The 15,543-nt window shown below is 36.5% G+C and overlaps 1 protein-coding gene across 1 annotated transcript in view; it reads right to left on the reverse strand.

The window, feature by feature from the left end:
* LOC129534464 (protein eyes shut homolog) overlaps nt 1-15,543 on the reverse strand; it is a 512,806-nt gene that overhangs the window by 73,124 nt on the left and 424,139 nt on the right. The window contains exon 8 of the mRNA XM_055391596.1: nt 4,474-4,582. Within this exon, the coding sequence (XP_055247571.1) occupies nt 4,474-4,582 (109 nt within the window). The remainder of the gene's footprint in view (nt 1-4,473; nt 4,583-15,543) is intronic.

A 15,543-nucleotide genomic window follows, 5' to 3' on the forward strand; every position in this document is an offset into this window, starting at 1 on the left:
TAAGGAAGACTCCAGACCACTTTCGACAATATTTTCCACACAGTAGGAAACTATTTTCAAGAAGGTAACCCTTACTCATCATCAGGAATCAATTTGTTCAGCTCTATGATAATATTTTCAATGAATCAGTGAGACAATCAATAATATGTTTTCTTTTGTTTCTTCTGAAATCCCTTTATTGTATAAGAAATTAATGGTATAATTTAAAAAGCAAGGATTTTGAAAATTGAAAAAATTAAATTGGATCTTTGTCTTACACTATACATAAAAATCTACTTAAAGTTGATTAAAGACTTAAACTTAACACCCAAACCATAAAACCCCTAGAGGAAAACATGGGGAAAATACTTCATTAGTTTTGACAATGATTTCTTGGATATGACACCAAAAGCACAGGCAACAAAAGCAAAAATAGACAAGTGGGACCTATGTCAAAAAAAGCTTCTGTGCAGCAAAGAAAACAATTAACAGAGTGAAAAGGAAACCTACAGAATGGGAGAAAATATTTGCAAACCATATATTTGATAAGGAGTTAATATCCAAAACATATAAGGAATTTCTACAACTCAATAGCAATGAACAAACACACAAAGCAGACAAACAAAACCCCAGTATAACCTGATTAAAAAATAGGCAAAAGACTTGAATAGACATTTTTCCAAATAAGACATACAAATGGCCAACAGGTATATGAAAAGATGCTCACCATCTCCAATCATCAGGGAAATGCAAAGCAAAACCACAATGAGATATCACTTTATACTTGTTAAGATGGCTATTACCCAAACCAGAAAATAACAAGTCTTAGTGAGGATGTGGAGAAGTGGAAATTTATGAGCACTGTTGGTCAGGATGTAAGATGATGCAGCCATTATAGAAAACAGTATGGGGGTTTCTCAAAAAATTAAAAATAGAACTACCACCTGATCTAGCAATACCACTTCTGGGTATTTATCCAAAAGAACTGGAAATAGGATAAATAGGATATTGAAGAGATTATTTGCAGTTGGATGTTCATTGTAGCATTATTTGCATTATTCACATCATTCAATAGATAGAAACAACATAAATGTCCATTAATGGATGAATGGATAAAGAAAATGTGGTATAGTATGATCTCACTTATATGTAGAATCTAAAAATGTTGAACTCATAGAAATAGAAAGTACAATGGTGATTGCAGAGGCTGGTCAGGGATGGGGATAGACAGAAAAAAGAAAAACATTGGTCAAAAGGTACAAAGTTCCAGTCTGATAAGAGGAATAAATTTTGGTGATCTATTGCACAGCATGGTGACTATAGTTAATAATAACATATTTAAAAACAACTAAATGAGAGGATTTTCAATTTCTTACCACAAAGAAATGATAAATATTTGAGGTAATGGATATGCTAATTTGCCGAATTTGATCATTCCACAAAGTATACATGTATCAAAACACTACATTGTACCTGATAAATATATACTATTATTATCTGTCAATTAAAAATATAATAAAAAAGGAAAATGATATATATGTAGATATTATGGAATATTCAATTTTTTAAAAGAAGGAAATCTTTCATGTGGTACAACATAGATGAACCTTGAGGACTTTATGATAAATGAAATAAGCCTGTCACAGAGTACAAATACTGCATGATTCCACTTAAATAAGGTATAGAAAGTAAACTCATAGAAGCAGAAAGTAGTCAGAGGTTGCAGGGAGAGAGAAATGAAAAGTTGCTCTTCAATGACTACAGAGTTTCAGATAAGAAGAAAAAGTTCTAGAGATCTGTTCTATAATAATGTGTATATAATTAACAGTAATTAATAATGTGTATATAATTAACTGTACACATAAAATTTTGTTGCTTAGTAATAGTTGCAATAGAATAAAGGAAAACATCATAAATCATGTTCAGCACATGTATCCCAGAACTTAAAGTAAAAAAACAAAACAAAACAATAAATCAGATTAGAAATAAAAAAAAGAAAACATCATATAAAATGTTGTGAGACCACATAGTTTTGGTTAAAAGCATGGACTATCTAGCTAGAATATCTGGGTTTGAATCCCCAAATAGCTGTGTGATCTTGGGCAGGAAACTCATCCTCGTGCTTTACTTTCCTTCTCTGTATTTGGAGATAATAATAGTATTTACTTCATACTTTTTGGTAACGATTAAATAATTTAAAATATGAAAAGTGCTTAGAACAGTGTCTGGAACATAGTATTATATATTTTAGCTATTATCAGAATTAAGAATAAATTTTTACTTTTTACTTTCAAAATTACCAGAAAAACCTCCAAATTAATATAGGTGTTTCTTCTTATCCAACCTAGAATATCACATTTGAGATTTAACCCCTTTGGTGTCAATCTGGCTTTGTTTTGGGTTTATGTACTGAAAAATACTATTTTGTACATAATGATTCTTTGAATATACTTAACAATCCCTACTAAATTATAATGAGTAGAGGCAGTGCTGGAACCTATTTTGGTATTTTGTGCCAAAGTCCGTGACTCTTAAAATTAAATAGCTTCAGCTCACAAAATTTTCAGTTCTTATATCTTTATTCCACAAACCTCCATCATCCTCCTACTGTAATAATAGAGGAAAAGGCAGTAGAAAACGTGCAGTAGAAAAGCCACCCTTAGGTGCTCTTTCTCAGACAAGATCCTGCCAGGACTTGGAGAGAAAGGGCATGTGCCATAGAGGTTGGGCCCTGGAGGCTGTAGTATACCGTTAACTCTGGGACTGAAGTGTGTCTGAGAGAATCTCACCACATATAGCCTCCACAAGCGTGACCAAATTGAGCTTTGGGGTTAACACAAGTTAGAAGGCAGCAGTGGTTCACCCAGGCTTAGGAGCACTTGAATTTGGCTGAACTTAAGGAGGCAGAGTTATAAAAGCATGTGACAGCTCCTGTAGTGGCAGCAGGGAACAGCCACCGAGGCTTTAGAGTGCCTACATGCATTCTCTCTTCACCACCCTAAAATTATCCAGATTATTTTCCATTGAAATAATAAATTCTACTCCCCCGTGTGTGCATGTGCAACTTGCAGCATTCTGATCGGTATTTCATTTGGTCAGCCTAAAGGGCAAGGTAACTGGTTTGTCAAAGAGGCTATAAATATGTCATATTTAACATTTTCAACAACAAAAAGATATTTATTGAGCACCTACTGGATTCTATGTGTTAAAAATGTGATTCATTAATGTAGAAGTTAGTAGCATATTTTATGCTATTCATAAGAAAATACAGATCTTTCAATATAAAAAATGGGCAACTATAAGGAGTTAATAAAGATGTAGTCATACTGAATGCTTTACATTTTTCACTATGAGTCATTCATATATTTTCTACTGCTTGAATATTCCATGTCTTAAATCTAAATACGTGGCCCTCTCGGGATCTAGAATGACTTTTTAAAACATAAAAACAATTTTATTCCTACCCTAACAACCCACTTGAACAATTTTGAGTCGGCTGCAGTAGCAAATGAAGATCAGTACAGTGCATTATAAAGGAACACAAAAGTGCTGGGAAACAGAGCCTGAGATAGAGCCTCCTTTCTTATCACTACAAAATTCTGGTCAAATAAGATACTCAGTATCCTTCAGCTGTAGAAAAGAGATAATCATTCTACCTTTTCAGGGTTCTTGCAGATGTTGAATGAGATAATATTTAAGGCCATAATTTGGAAAATACAATGTGCTTATACAAATGTTAGATGTTATTATGTGCTTCTTTTGGATGCCTATATATACTCAAGAGACTATATAGAAGAAATGAAAATAAAATGAAATTTCCAATTCATTAAGGCAGTGCATAGTGGCTGCTTTAATGTCTACTAAAATTAGATCTCTAATTATACAGATTAATTCTCCATGATGATCAAATGAACTAGGAATTTTTATCATGAATGTATTGCAATAAAGTTATACTAAGAAAAATGTAACCAACCACATCATTAAAACAGAAAGAATTCAGCAAATTGCCTGGTCTCTGGAAGGATAGACATTCTCTTTTCTTTTAATTTAGACTCATTCAATGTTTCTAAGAGAAATTTTCTGGCCAATGCAAATCTGGAAGACTGGGAACGGCCTTTTTTAACAGTGCAAGTACTATCATATCCTATAAAAACACAAGTTTTTAAAAAATTGTCATATTTTGCCAATCTTTCCCCACTCTGGAGCTGTCTTTTTTTTTTTTTTTTAAAAGTCAAGCACAATATATTAAATCCAAAGTGTGAAAGGAAAATCAGCTTATTGTTAAATTTGATAAAACTTTGATAGTGACAGGCAACATTAAATATATTTAATCATCCCTAAAGCATGAGTTGAATTTTCTGGTGCTTTGTTGAGAGTTTTTACAAGGAATCTGTTCAATTAAGAAATATGATTACTGCTTAGTAACATAAAAAGTACTTATCTGAAATACTGAGGGCACAATTAGTGTTTGGAACTGGATATTTGCATACCTACCTGAGAGGCCTGGGAAATCTCTGTGTCTTTCTTCTGTACTGGAGGTTTTCCATCTGCAGTCATTTCAATCATACAAACAACTCCAGGGCTGCCAACAGGCGTTGTGTAGCTAAACGTAAAACAGAAGAGGCCATTATGATATGTGTTATTGGCAAGAAAGGAGTAACTTCACACATGGATAGTAAGTACTTCTTCATTGAGAGAGGTACTTTCTGGATCACAACAATCCTGAAATATGGCCCCAGCCAAGTGTGGACATTTTCAAGTAGATAAAAGATGTATTTCTTTTCTAACACTGCGTTTTATTTTTCTTCTCTCCTACTGAGTTTAAAACTGGACATGGAATGCTTTCAGAAAGTTAAACCTCCCACAAAATAAAAAGAGCTTCATACGTATAAGTAGATACTGACAAATTTTAAGTGCTAACTGTGGTTGACATATGGTCTCCCTCATGTAGGAGATTGTTGGACCAGTAACATCAATGTTAAATGATGCTAAACTCCCTAGGTAGAAATTTCCCCTCCCTGGCCTACAGGGAAATTGAAATGGAATAAGAAATGAAAGGCTGCATACCCCTGAGCAGAGAGATTACACTGTGATACAGTTATCAGAACTCAGAAAGCATGCCGCTAATGTATCGGCTGGTACTGTATCTCAGAGATAAAAGTATAAGGTTAAGGGAGTTTGTAGAATGAATAGCAAAAATGGTGAATACACAACTGAAAATTTATCAGAGTTTATAGAATGATGCAATCATATGAAAAGGTACATATACTAAGGTACTTGGCATGTTTTTTAAACAGCTTATTTAGAGTTTTAAAGAAAATTCAAACAATATTACCCTGGCACCTGCCATATTGTAACAACAGTAACTTGCACTGTTATAAAGTTTATTTCGTAGGGATAATACAAATATGTTCGCTGATATTAACAGTGGCTGTTTCTGCATACTGAGAGTGTGGATGATTTCATTTCTCATTTTTGCTTATTTGTATTTTTTAAATTTTGGACAATGATAACACTTATTTTTTATTTTTTATTTCGACCAGACCTTCTTGTTTGCTTGGGCCTGAGGAGTTTCCCAGGACATGGGACTTTCAGTTTTTTTTGTTTTTTTTTTTAGACAGAGTCTCGCTCTGTCGCCCAGGCTGGAGTGCAGTGGCGCGATCTTGGCTCACGGCAAGCTCCGCCTCCCGTGTTCATGCCATTCTCCTGTCTCAGCCTCCCGAGTAGCTGGGACTACAGGTGCCCGCCACCACGCCAGGCTAATTTTGTTTTTGTATTTTTAGTAGAGATGGAAACCAGTGTGAGCCAGGATGGTCTCGATCTCCTGACCTTGTGATCCCCCCCCCCCCACCCCTCGGCCTCCCAAAGTGCTAGGATTACAGGCGTGAGCCACCAAGCCCGGCAGGACTTTCAGTTTTAAAACCAGAGAAGTTCCTGGCAGACCTGGAGAAGTTGGTCATTTTATTTTTAAAACAAAAAGTCAATTTTATTAAACAATTATTGGTTAAATAACTTAGTAATATTTTTTCTTTAAATAACTTTGTTGACTTAGTTGAATGAAAAAACAAAAAACAAACCCTAAGCTTCCTCTTTCCCTTAGCCCTCTTAAAGGCGCAACTGTGGGCTGGTTCCTTCTCCTTGCCTACTAGGTAATAAGAATCTGATATGATCCTTCCAATAAATTATTCCACAACTGTTTTGGCTTCCACTTTAGCTTACCAAGGTCATTTCTAATTCTGATCAGGTCACTGTTAAAAATTCTTGAATTCTGGCCAGGCACGGTGGCTCAGGCCTGTAATCCCAGCACTTTGGGAGGCCGAGGCGGGCGGATCACGAGGTCACGAGATCGAGACCATCCTGGCTAACACGGTGAAACCCCGTCTCTACTGAAAATATAAAAAATTAGCCGGGCATGGTGTCGGGCGCCTGTAGTACCAGCTACTCGGGAGGCAGGAGAATGGCGTGAACACGGGAGGCGGAGCTTGCAGTGAGCGGAGAGCCTGCCACTCACTGCACTCCAGCCTGGGCGACAGAGCGAGACGCCGTCTCAAAAAAAAAAAAAAAAAAAAAAATCTTGAATTCTAAGAATTTCCCACTTAGTGTGAATTGTGTAAAATATATGAAGCATATTTGCCACCAGTGTGGATATGGCCAGGTTGATATGTATGGATGCTTTTATACTGGAGATGGAGAGAACTGCTCTCAGGGAATGCACAAGATCTCTGCTTCTTTCATTCAGAGCTTGTTGAAATCTAACCTGGAACTGAAGCTCCACCAAAGGAAGCTATTCACACTATTTGCTTTCTGTTATTCCTTCTTTTCTCCCCCATGATCCTTCCACAAATGATAGTTTATATTATCTGCCTGGTTTATGTACTATGTTGGAAATTGATATGCTGTCTTCCAGAATGTTTTCCACATGTTGATTCTTAATGTTCATTTTTATGATGTCTCATGCTTGCTTATAGACCAGATTGTTCATAAGAAACAAAAAAACCCTATAAACAAATGAGATATTATGTCACATAAATCATTTGAGGAAAAGCCTAAGAGCATATCCCTTATGCATCTCAAGTATTGCTGAGGCCAGCCGAGTCTAATGATTTAAAGACTTAAGGATCGTATTTTGAGATAATCCGTTGACTGGCTGAGTGATCTTAGGCAAACCACTTAACCTTTCTTCCCTGAAGTGTGATTATGTACAGAAGGGAGATAATCATTCTAAGCTCATAAATGGTTAGTGAGAATCACATTATTTAATGTACATAAATCATTCAGTGCTAATATTAAAATCCAAGTTAAAGCAATTATTTGCTGACTAGACAGGGATCTCTAAAGAGATTTTTGTAAAAATAAATTACACAGTCAAGTTGAAGTGTTCATCCACTTCTACTAATATTGCTCATAATGGAATTCAAAATCAAATACTCAAGTTGCATTATTTTAAAAACTGAAACTCAATGCAACCGACTTTTTTTTTCAGTGTCCTTAACATTTTTGCACTTCAGATTTACAATTTTTAGGTATGCTTAGCAATATTGGTGGAAACATTCTGATTTGGAAAAGACAATTTATTTGTAGATTTTTAGAAGACCTGCCCAAATGGAAGTTCAGGTTATCTAAAACAAATGAAAGGGCTGCAAAAAGGTAAAAGAAGAAGAGTTCATTGCTTAATTAATTAAATCAAGTAATTTAAATAATTCATCCAGCTCTTAAACAAGTTACAGAATAATAGTAACACGGAAAGATATTTGCGTGAAGTAGAAAAAGGGATACATGTAATTTACATTACATAATATAATTTTAATAAAAATACGCATAGGATAATACCAGAGCTACTTTTACTAATATTAACAGTGGCTATCTCTGTATCCTGGTGATATGGGAGGCAGGCAGGGAAGTGCTGGGTAGAGAAGGGCAGGGTCCCTGGCAAGGGCTCCACCCTTTGGCCTGTGCCTGCGAACCTAAATGAGAATAGGCACTCCTGTTTTCATGCACAAATGTTGCATTTTCCAAGACCACTCTGGCTCACCTTGTCCCCTATCCTATGCCCATATAAACCTGAGACATTAGCAGGCACACACAGAATCAGCTGATTGTCGACACCAGCAGACTAGCAGACCAGCCACGGTGGAACAATGTAGCAGAGAAAGAGAGAATACGAGGGATGTCTGGATGCCAAGGGGAGTTTGGCTGGGGGCTGTCAGAGAACAGTCCATCCCCTGGGTGGCCCGACTCCAGGGGAAGACCATCTTCCCACTCCATCCCGTCTTTCAGCTCCCATCCATCTTGCTGAGAGCCCCCTCCACCACTTAATAAAACCTTGCACTCTTCCTTTGAGCCTGTGTATGATCTGATTCTTCCGGGACACTGGGCAAAAGCTCAGGATACAGAAGGCTGTCACACTGGCCCCCTGCCCTTGCAGTAAAGCAGAAGGCCCATTGAGCTGATTAACACACAAGCCATCCACAGATAGCAAAGCTAAAGGAGCACACTGTAACACATGCCCACTTGGGTTTTGGGAGTCACAGACTCCCACCCCTAGATGCTACCGCAGGGCCAAGAGCCCAAAGCACTCACCCTAGCCTCTGTACCTGCCCATCTGCATGCTACTTCCAGGGGTTTGAGCTGCAGGGTGACCAAACAGGGGAGGCACATCCCTGTCACATGTCCTGTGAGGGGAATCTGGGAACTTTCCTGCTTCAGTGGGAATGAAGATGATTTTGTGTTTGTGTATGTAGAGATAGGGTCCCACTATGTTGCCCAGGCGGGTCTTGAACTCGTGGGCTTAAGTGATCCTCCTGCTTTTCCCTCCCAAAGAGCTGGGATTATAGGCATGAGCCTCTGCGCCTGGCCTGAGGATGATTTTTAAATTGTGTCTTTTGCTTATTTGTATTTTCTAAATTTTGGACACTGAACATATGTTTTTAAATCTTATCTCTTAAGACAAAAATTCAGCTTTCATTAAAAAACAAGAATTAAAGAATTTCCCAACATTTTTCTGTTGTTTCCTGGATTCCATGCCTTCCTTCCAGGTACACCTATGTACATAATAGCCAAGATTTGGAAGTAACCTAAGTGTTCATCAATAGATGAATGGATAAAGAAAATGTGGTAGATATACACAGTGGAGTACTGTTCAGCCATAAAATAGAATGAGATCCTGTCATTTGCAACAACATGGATGGAACTGGAGGTCATTATGTTAAGTAAAATAAACCAGGCATAGAAAGACAAACTTTCTCACTTGTTTGTGGGAGCTAAAAATTAAAACAACTGAACTCATGAAGATAGATAGTAGAATGGTTACCAGAGGCTGAGAAGTGTAGTAGGGGTCTGGGGGGTTGGAAGAATTGTTACTGGGTACAAAAATATAGTTAGAATGAATAAGATCTACTATTTGATAGCACAATAGGGTGACTATAGTCAATAACAACTTAATTGTATGCTTTAAAATAAATAATATAATTGGATTAATTTGTAACACAAAGGATACATGCTTATGTTGATGGATACCCCATTTAAACTGATGTGATTTACACATTGTGTATCTGTGTCAAAACATCCCATATACCCCATAAATATAGACATCCACTATGGACCCACAAAACTTAAAAATTAAAAAAAAATTCCTCAAACTTTGGAAAATTTTTACCTGAATCATCTTGAATATTGCTTTTTGGTATTCTCTGAATGATATGGTTTGGCTGTGTTTCCACACAAATCCCATCTTGAATTGTAGTTCCCATAATCCCCACATGTCATGGGAGGAACCCAGTAGGAGGTAATTGAATCATGGAGGTGGTTACCTCCATGCTGTTCTTGTGATAGTGAGTCAGTTCTCATGAGATCTGATAGTTTATAAAGGGCTTTTCCCCCTCTTTGCTCTTCACTTCTCTTTCCTGCCATCATATGAAGAAGGACATGTTTGCTTCCCCTTCTGCCATAATTGTAAATTTCCTGAGGCCTCCCCAGCGATGCCGAACTGTGAGTCAATTAAACCTCTTTCCTCTATAAATTAGACAGTCTGGGACAGTCCTTTATAGCAGCATGAGAATGGACTAATACACAGAACACTGAAATCTCTACTTGTAGAACTTATGTTAGAGATTTTTTGGAAGCCTGTTAAGCAGTCCTCTAAATTTCTTAATCTCGCTTTTACTCTTAAAAAAATCTTCCCTTATTTTTTTCTGTCTGACATTCTTCTTAGGTATCATTTTTTTCTTCAACTGTTTTTAGACTAGAGTTTATCCTATCTACTGAGTTTTAAATGTCTATGAATTTTTTTATTCTCAAGATTTTGAATATATTTCTTTTTTGTGTTTTATTTCTGCCTGTTATGCTTGTATAACTTTTCCCCGTATTTTAACTAATATTTTAATATGCTTTCTTATAAAATGTTATTTTTAATTGAACATATTGGAATTCAGTTTCCACTCTTTAAATAAGGAGCAATAAGTATTATCAAAGTTTGAATCACCTTTTTTTTAACTTTTATTTTAGGTTCAGGGGTACCTGTTGCAGTTTGTTATATAGGTAAATTGTGTGTCATGATGTATAGATTATTTCATCACCCAGGTAGTAAGCATAGTACTGTTAGGTAGTCTTTTTGACTGTCATCATGCTCCCACCCTCCACCCTCAAGTAGGCTCCAGTGTCTGTTGTTGCCTTCTTTGTGTTCCCTTTGAGCTAAGCACTTAATGTTTAGCTCCCACTTGTAAATGAGATTGTGTGGGATTTGGTTTTCTGATCCTGCATTAGTTCACTTAGGATAATGGCCTCCAACTCCATACATTTTGCTGCAAAAGACATGATCTCCTTTTTTATGGTTGTGTAGTATTCCATGGTATCTATTTACCACATTTTCTTTATCCAGTCTACCATTGATATGCATTTAGGTTGATTCCATGCCTTTCCTATTGTGAATAGTGCTGTGATGAACATAATGTGTGCATATGTCTTTTTGGCAGAACAATCTATATTCCTTTGGGGATGTATCCAATAATGCGATTACTGGGTCGAATGGTAATTCTGTTTTAAGTTCTTTGGGAAATTGCCAAACTTCTTTCCACAATGGCTGAACTAACTTATATTCCCTGCAACAGTGTATAAGAGTTCCTGTTTCTCCACAATCTTGCCAGCATCTGTTATTTTTTGACTTTTTAATAATAGCCATTCTGACTAGTGTGAGATGGTATCTCCTTGTGGTTTTGATTTGCATTTCTATAATAATTAGTGATGTTGAACTTTGTTTTATATGCTTTCGGCCACATGTATGTCTTCTTTTGAAAAGTGTCTGTTAATTTCTGTTAAGTTCTTTGCCCACTTTTTAGTGAGGTTTTTTGTTTTTTGCTTGTTAACTTCAGTTCCTTACTGAATCTGTATATTAGATCTTTGTCAGATGCATAGTTTGAAATATTTTCTTCTATCTTACAGGTTGTCTGTTTACTCTGTTGCTAGTTTCCTTTGCTTTGCAGAAGCTCTTTAGTTTAATTAGGTCTTATTTGTCAAGTTTTGTTTTGGATGCTATTGCTTTTGGTGTCTTTGTCATGAAATCTTTGCCAGGGCCTATATTTAGAATGGTATTTCCTAGATTATCTTCCAGAGTTTTTATAGTTTTGGGTTTTACATTTAAGTCTTTAATCCATCATGAGTTGACTTTTATACATAGTGTAAGAAAGGGCTGTAGTTTCATTCTTCTGCATATGGCTAGCCAGGTATCCCTGCACCATTTATTGAATAGGGAGTCCTTTCCCATTGCTTTTTTTGTTAACTTTATTGAAGATCAGATAGTTGTAGGTGTATGGCATTATTTCTGGGCTCTCTATTCTGTTCCATTGGTCTATGTGTCTGTTTTTTGTACAAGTACCATGCTGTTTTGGTTACTCTAGCTTGTAGTATTGTCTGAAGTTGGGTAACATAAAACTTCCAGCTTTGCTCTTTTTGCTTTGGATTGCCATGGTTATCCTGGCTCTTTATTGGTTCCATATGAATTTTAGAATAGTTTTTTCTAATTCTGTGAAGAATGTCGTTTGTAGTTTGATAGAAATAGAATTGAATCTGTAAATTGCTTTAGGCAGTATGGCCATATTAGCAATATTGATTCTTCTTAATCATGAGCGTTGGTATGATTTTCCATTTGTTTGGGTCATCTCCAATTCCTTTCAGCAGTGTTTGTAATTCTCCTTGTAGGGATCTTTTACCTCACTGGTTAGCTGTATTCTTAGGTATTACTCTTTCTGTGGGTCTTGTGAATAGGATTGCATTATTGATTTGGCTTTCAGCTTGGATGTTTTTGGTGTATAGAAATGCTACTGATTTTTTTATGTGGATTTTTTTTATCCTGAAACTGCTGAAATTGTTTATCAGTTCTAGAAGCAGAGACTCCTAGGAGCAGATCTTCTGGGCAGAGACTATGGTGTTTTCTAGGTATAAAATCAATTGTCTGCAGAGAGAGAGAGTTTGACTTCCTTTTTTCTTACTTGGATGACTTTTATTTCTTACTCTTGCCTGATTGCTCTGGCTAAGACGTCCAGTACTATGTTGGATGGCAGTGGTAAGAGTGGACATCCTTTTCTTATTCTAGTTCTCAAGGGGAATGCTTCCATCTGTTGCCTATTCAGTATGATGTTGGCTGTGGATTTGTTATCAATGGCTCTTATTATTTTGAAGTATGTTTGTTCAATGCCTAAATGCCTAGTTTATTGAGGGTTTTTGACATGAAATGATGTTGAATTTTATCCAAAGCCTTTTCTGCATCTATTGAGATAATCATGTGGTTTTTGTCTTTAGTTCTATATGATAAATCCCATTTATTGATTTGCGTATGTTTATGCAAATATTTCATCCCAAGGATAGAGCCTACTCAGTCATGTGGATAAGCTTTGTGATGTGCTGCTGGATTTGGTTTGCCCATATTTTGGTGAGAATTTTTGCATTGACGTTCATCGAAGATATTGGCCTGAATTTTCTGTTTTTGTTGCTGTGTCTCTGCTAGGTTTTGATATCAGGATGATGCTTACCTCATAGAATCAATTAAGGAGGAGTCTCTCATCCTCAACTTTTTGGAATAGTTTCAGTAGGAACAGTACCAGTTCTTCTTTATATTTCTGATATAATTTGTCTGTGAATCTATCTGGTACTGGGCTTTTTCTGGTTGTTAGGTTTTCTATTACTGATTCAACTTTGAAACACATTATTGGTCTGTTCAAGGATTCAATTTTTTCTTGGTCCAATCTTGTGAGATATGTGTATCCAGGAATTTATTCATTTCTTCTAGGTTTTCTAGTTTGTGTGCATAGTGGTGTTTGAAGTAGTCTCTGAGGTTTTTTGTTTTTCTGTGGGGTTGGTGGTAATGTCCCCTCTGTTATCTCTGATTGTGTTTGAGTCTTTTTTAAAAATTTTAATTAGCCTACCTAGCAGTCTGTCAATATTATTTATTCTTTTAAAAAAGAAACACATAGGTTTTTTGATCTTTTGTGTGGTTTTTTACATCTCAATTTCCTTCAGTTCAGTTCTGATTTTGATTATTTCTTGTCTTCTGCTAGCTTTGTGGTTGTTTTGCTCTTATTTCTCCAGTTCCTCTAGATGTGGTGTTAAGTTGTTAATTTGAGATCTTTCTAACTTTTTGATATGGGCATTTAGCAGTATAACTTTCCCTCTTATCACTGCTTTAGCTGTGCCCCAGGGATTCTTGTATGTTGTATCTTTATTCATATTATTTTCAAAGAATTTATTGATTTCTGCCTTAATTTCATTGTTTACCCAAAAGTCATTCAGGATCAGGTTGTTTAATTTCCATGTGATTGTATGATTTTCATCATTTTTCTTAGCATTGATTTCTATTTTTATTGCACTGTGGTCTGATAGTACGGTTGGTATGGTTTTGGTTGTTTAAATTTGCTGAGGATTGTTTTATGGCCAATTTTGTCATTTATTTTAGAGCAGGCACAACACACAGATGAGAAGAGTGCATATTCTGTTGTTTTTGGGTGGAGATATCTGTTAGGTCCATTTGGTCAAGCGTCAAGCTCAGGTCCTGAATATCTTTGTCAGTTTTCTGCTTCAGTGATCTGTCTAATACTCTCAGTGGGGTGTTTAAATCTCCCACTATTGTCGTACGGTTATCTAAAATTCTTCATAGGTCTCTAAGAACTTGCTTGATGAATCTGGGTCCTGTGATAGGTGCATATATATTTAGAATGATTAGGTCTTTTTTTCGAATTGAACCGTTTACCATTATGTAATAAGTTTATTTATCTTTTTTGATCATTATTGGCTTGAAGTCTGTTTTGTCTGAAATTAGAATAGCTACCCCTGATGTTTTCCATTTTCTGTTTGCTTAGTAGATTTTTCCCTCTCTCTTGACTTTAAGCTTATGGGTGTCCTTGCATATGAGGTGGGTCTCTTGAATATTTGAATCTTGTTTCTTTATCCAACTTGCTACTGTATGCCCTTTAATTGAGTCATTTAGCCTGTTTACATTCAAGATTAATTTTGACATGTGCAGATTTGATCCTGTCATCATGTTGTTAGTTGATTATCATGCAGACTTGATTGTGTGGTTGCTTTATGGTGTCAATGGTCCATGTGCTTAATTGTGTTTTTGTAGTGGCTAGTAATAGTCTTTCCTTTCCATATTTAGCACTTCCTTAAGGATTTCTTGCAATGCATGTCTGGTGGTAATGAATTCTCTTAGCATTTGCTTGTCTGAAAAGGATCTTATTTCTTCTTTGCTTTTAAACTTAGTTTAACTGAGTGTGAAATTCATGGTTGGAAGTTATTTTCTTTAAGAATGGTGAATATAGGCCCCCAGTCTCTTCTTGCTTTTAGGGTTTCTGCTGAAAGGGCTGCTGTTAGCCTGATGGGGTTCCCTTTGTAGGTGACCTGCCCCTTCTCTCTAGCTGCCTTTAACACACTTTTAATGTATTTCAACCTTGGAGAATCTGATGACTGTGTGTTTTGAGCATGGTCACCTTGTTTAGTATCTAACAGGTGTTCTCTGCATTTCCTGAATTTGAATGTTGGCTTCTCTAGTGAGGTTGAGGAAATTTTCATGGACGATACCCTGAAATGTTTTCCATGTTGCTTGCTTTCTCTCCTGCTCTTTCAGGGATGCCAATGAGTTGTAGATTTGGTCTTTACCTAATCCCATTTCTTGGAGGTTTTATTCGTTTGTTCATTTTTTATTCATTTTTCTTTATTTTTGTCTGACTGAGTTATTTTGAAGAACTGGTCTTCGAGCTCTGAGATTCTTTCCTCTGCTTGGTCAATTCTGCTGTTAATTTGTGTTAGGAAATTCTCGATTTTTTTTTTTTTTTTTTTTTTTTTTGAGACGGAGTCTCACTCTGTCACCCAGGCTGGAGTGCAATGGCGTGATCTTGGCTCACTGCAAGCTCCGCCCCCCAGGTTCATGCCATTCTCCTGCCTCAGCCTCCCGAGTAGCTGGGACTACAGGCGCCCACCACCACGCAAGGCTAATTTTTTGTATTTTCAGTAGAGATGGGGTTTCACCGGGTTAGCCAGGATGGTCTCAATCTCTTGACCTCGTGATCTGCCCACCTC

The sequence above is a fragment of the Gorilla gorilla genome, chromosome 5 (assembly GCF_029281585.2).
Source record: "Gorilla gorilla gorilla isolate KB3781 chromosome 5, NHGRI_mGorGor1-v2.1_pri, whole genome shotgun sequence".
Classification (NCBI taxonomy): Eukaryota; Metazoa; Chordata; class Mammalia; order Primates; family Hominidae; genus Gorilla; species Gorilla gorilla.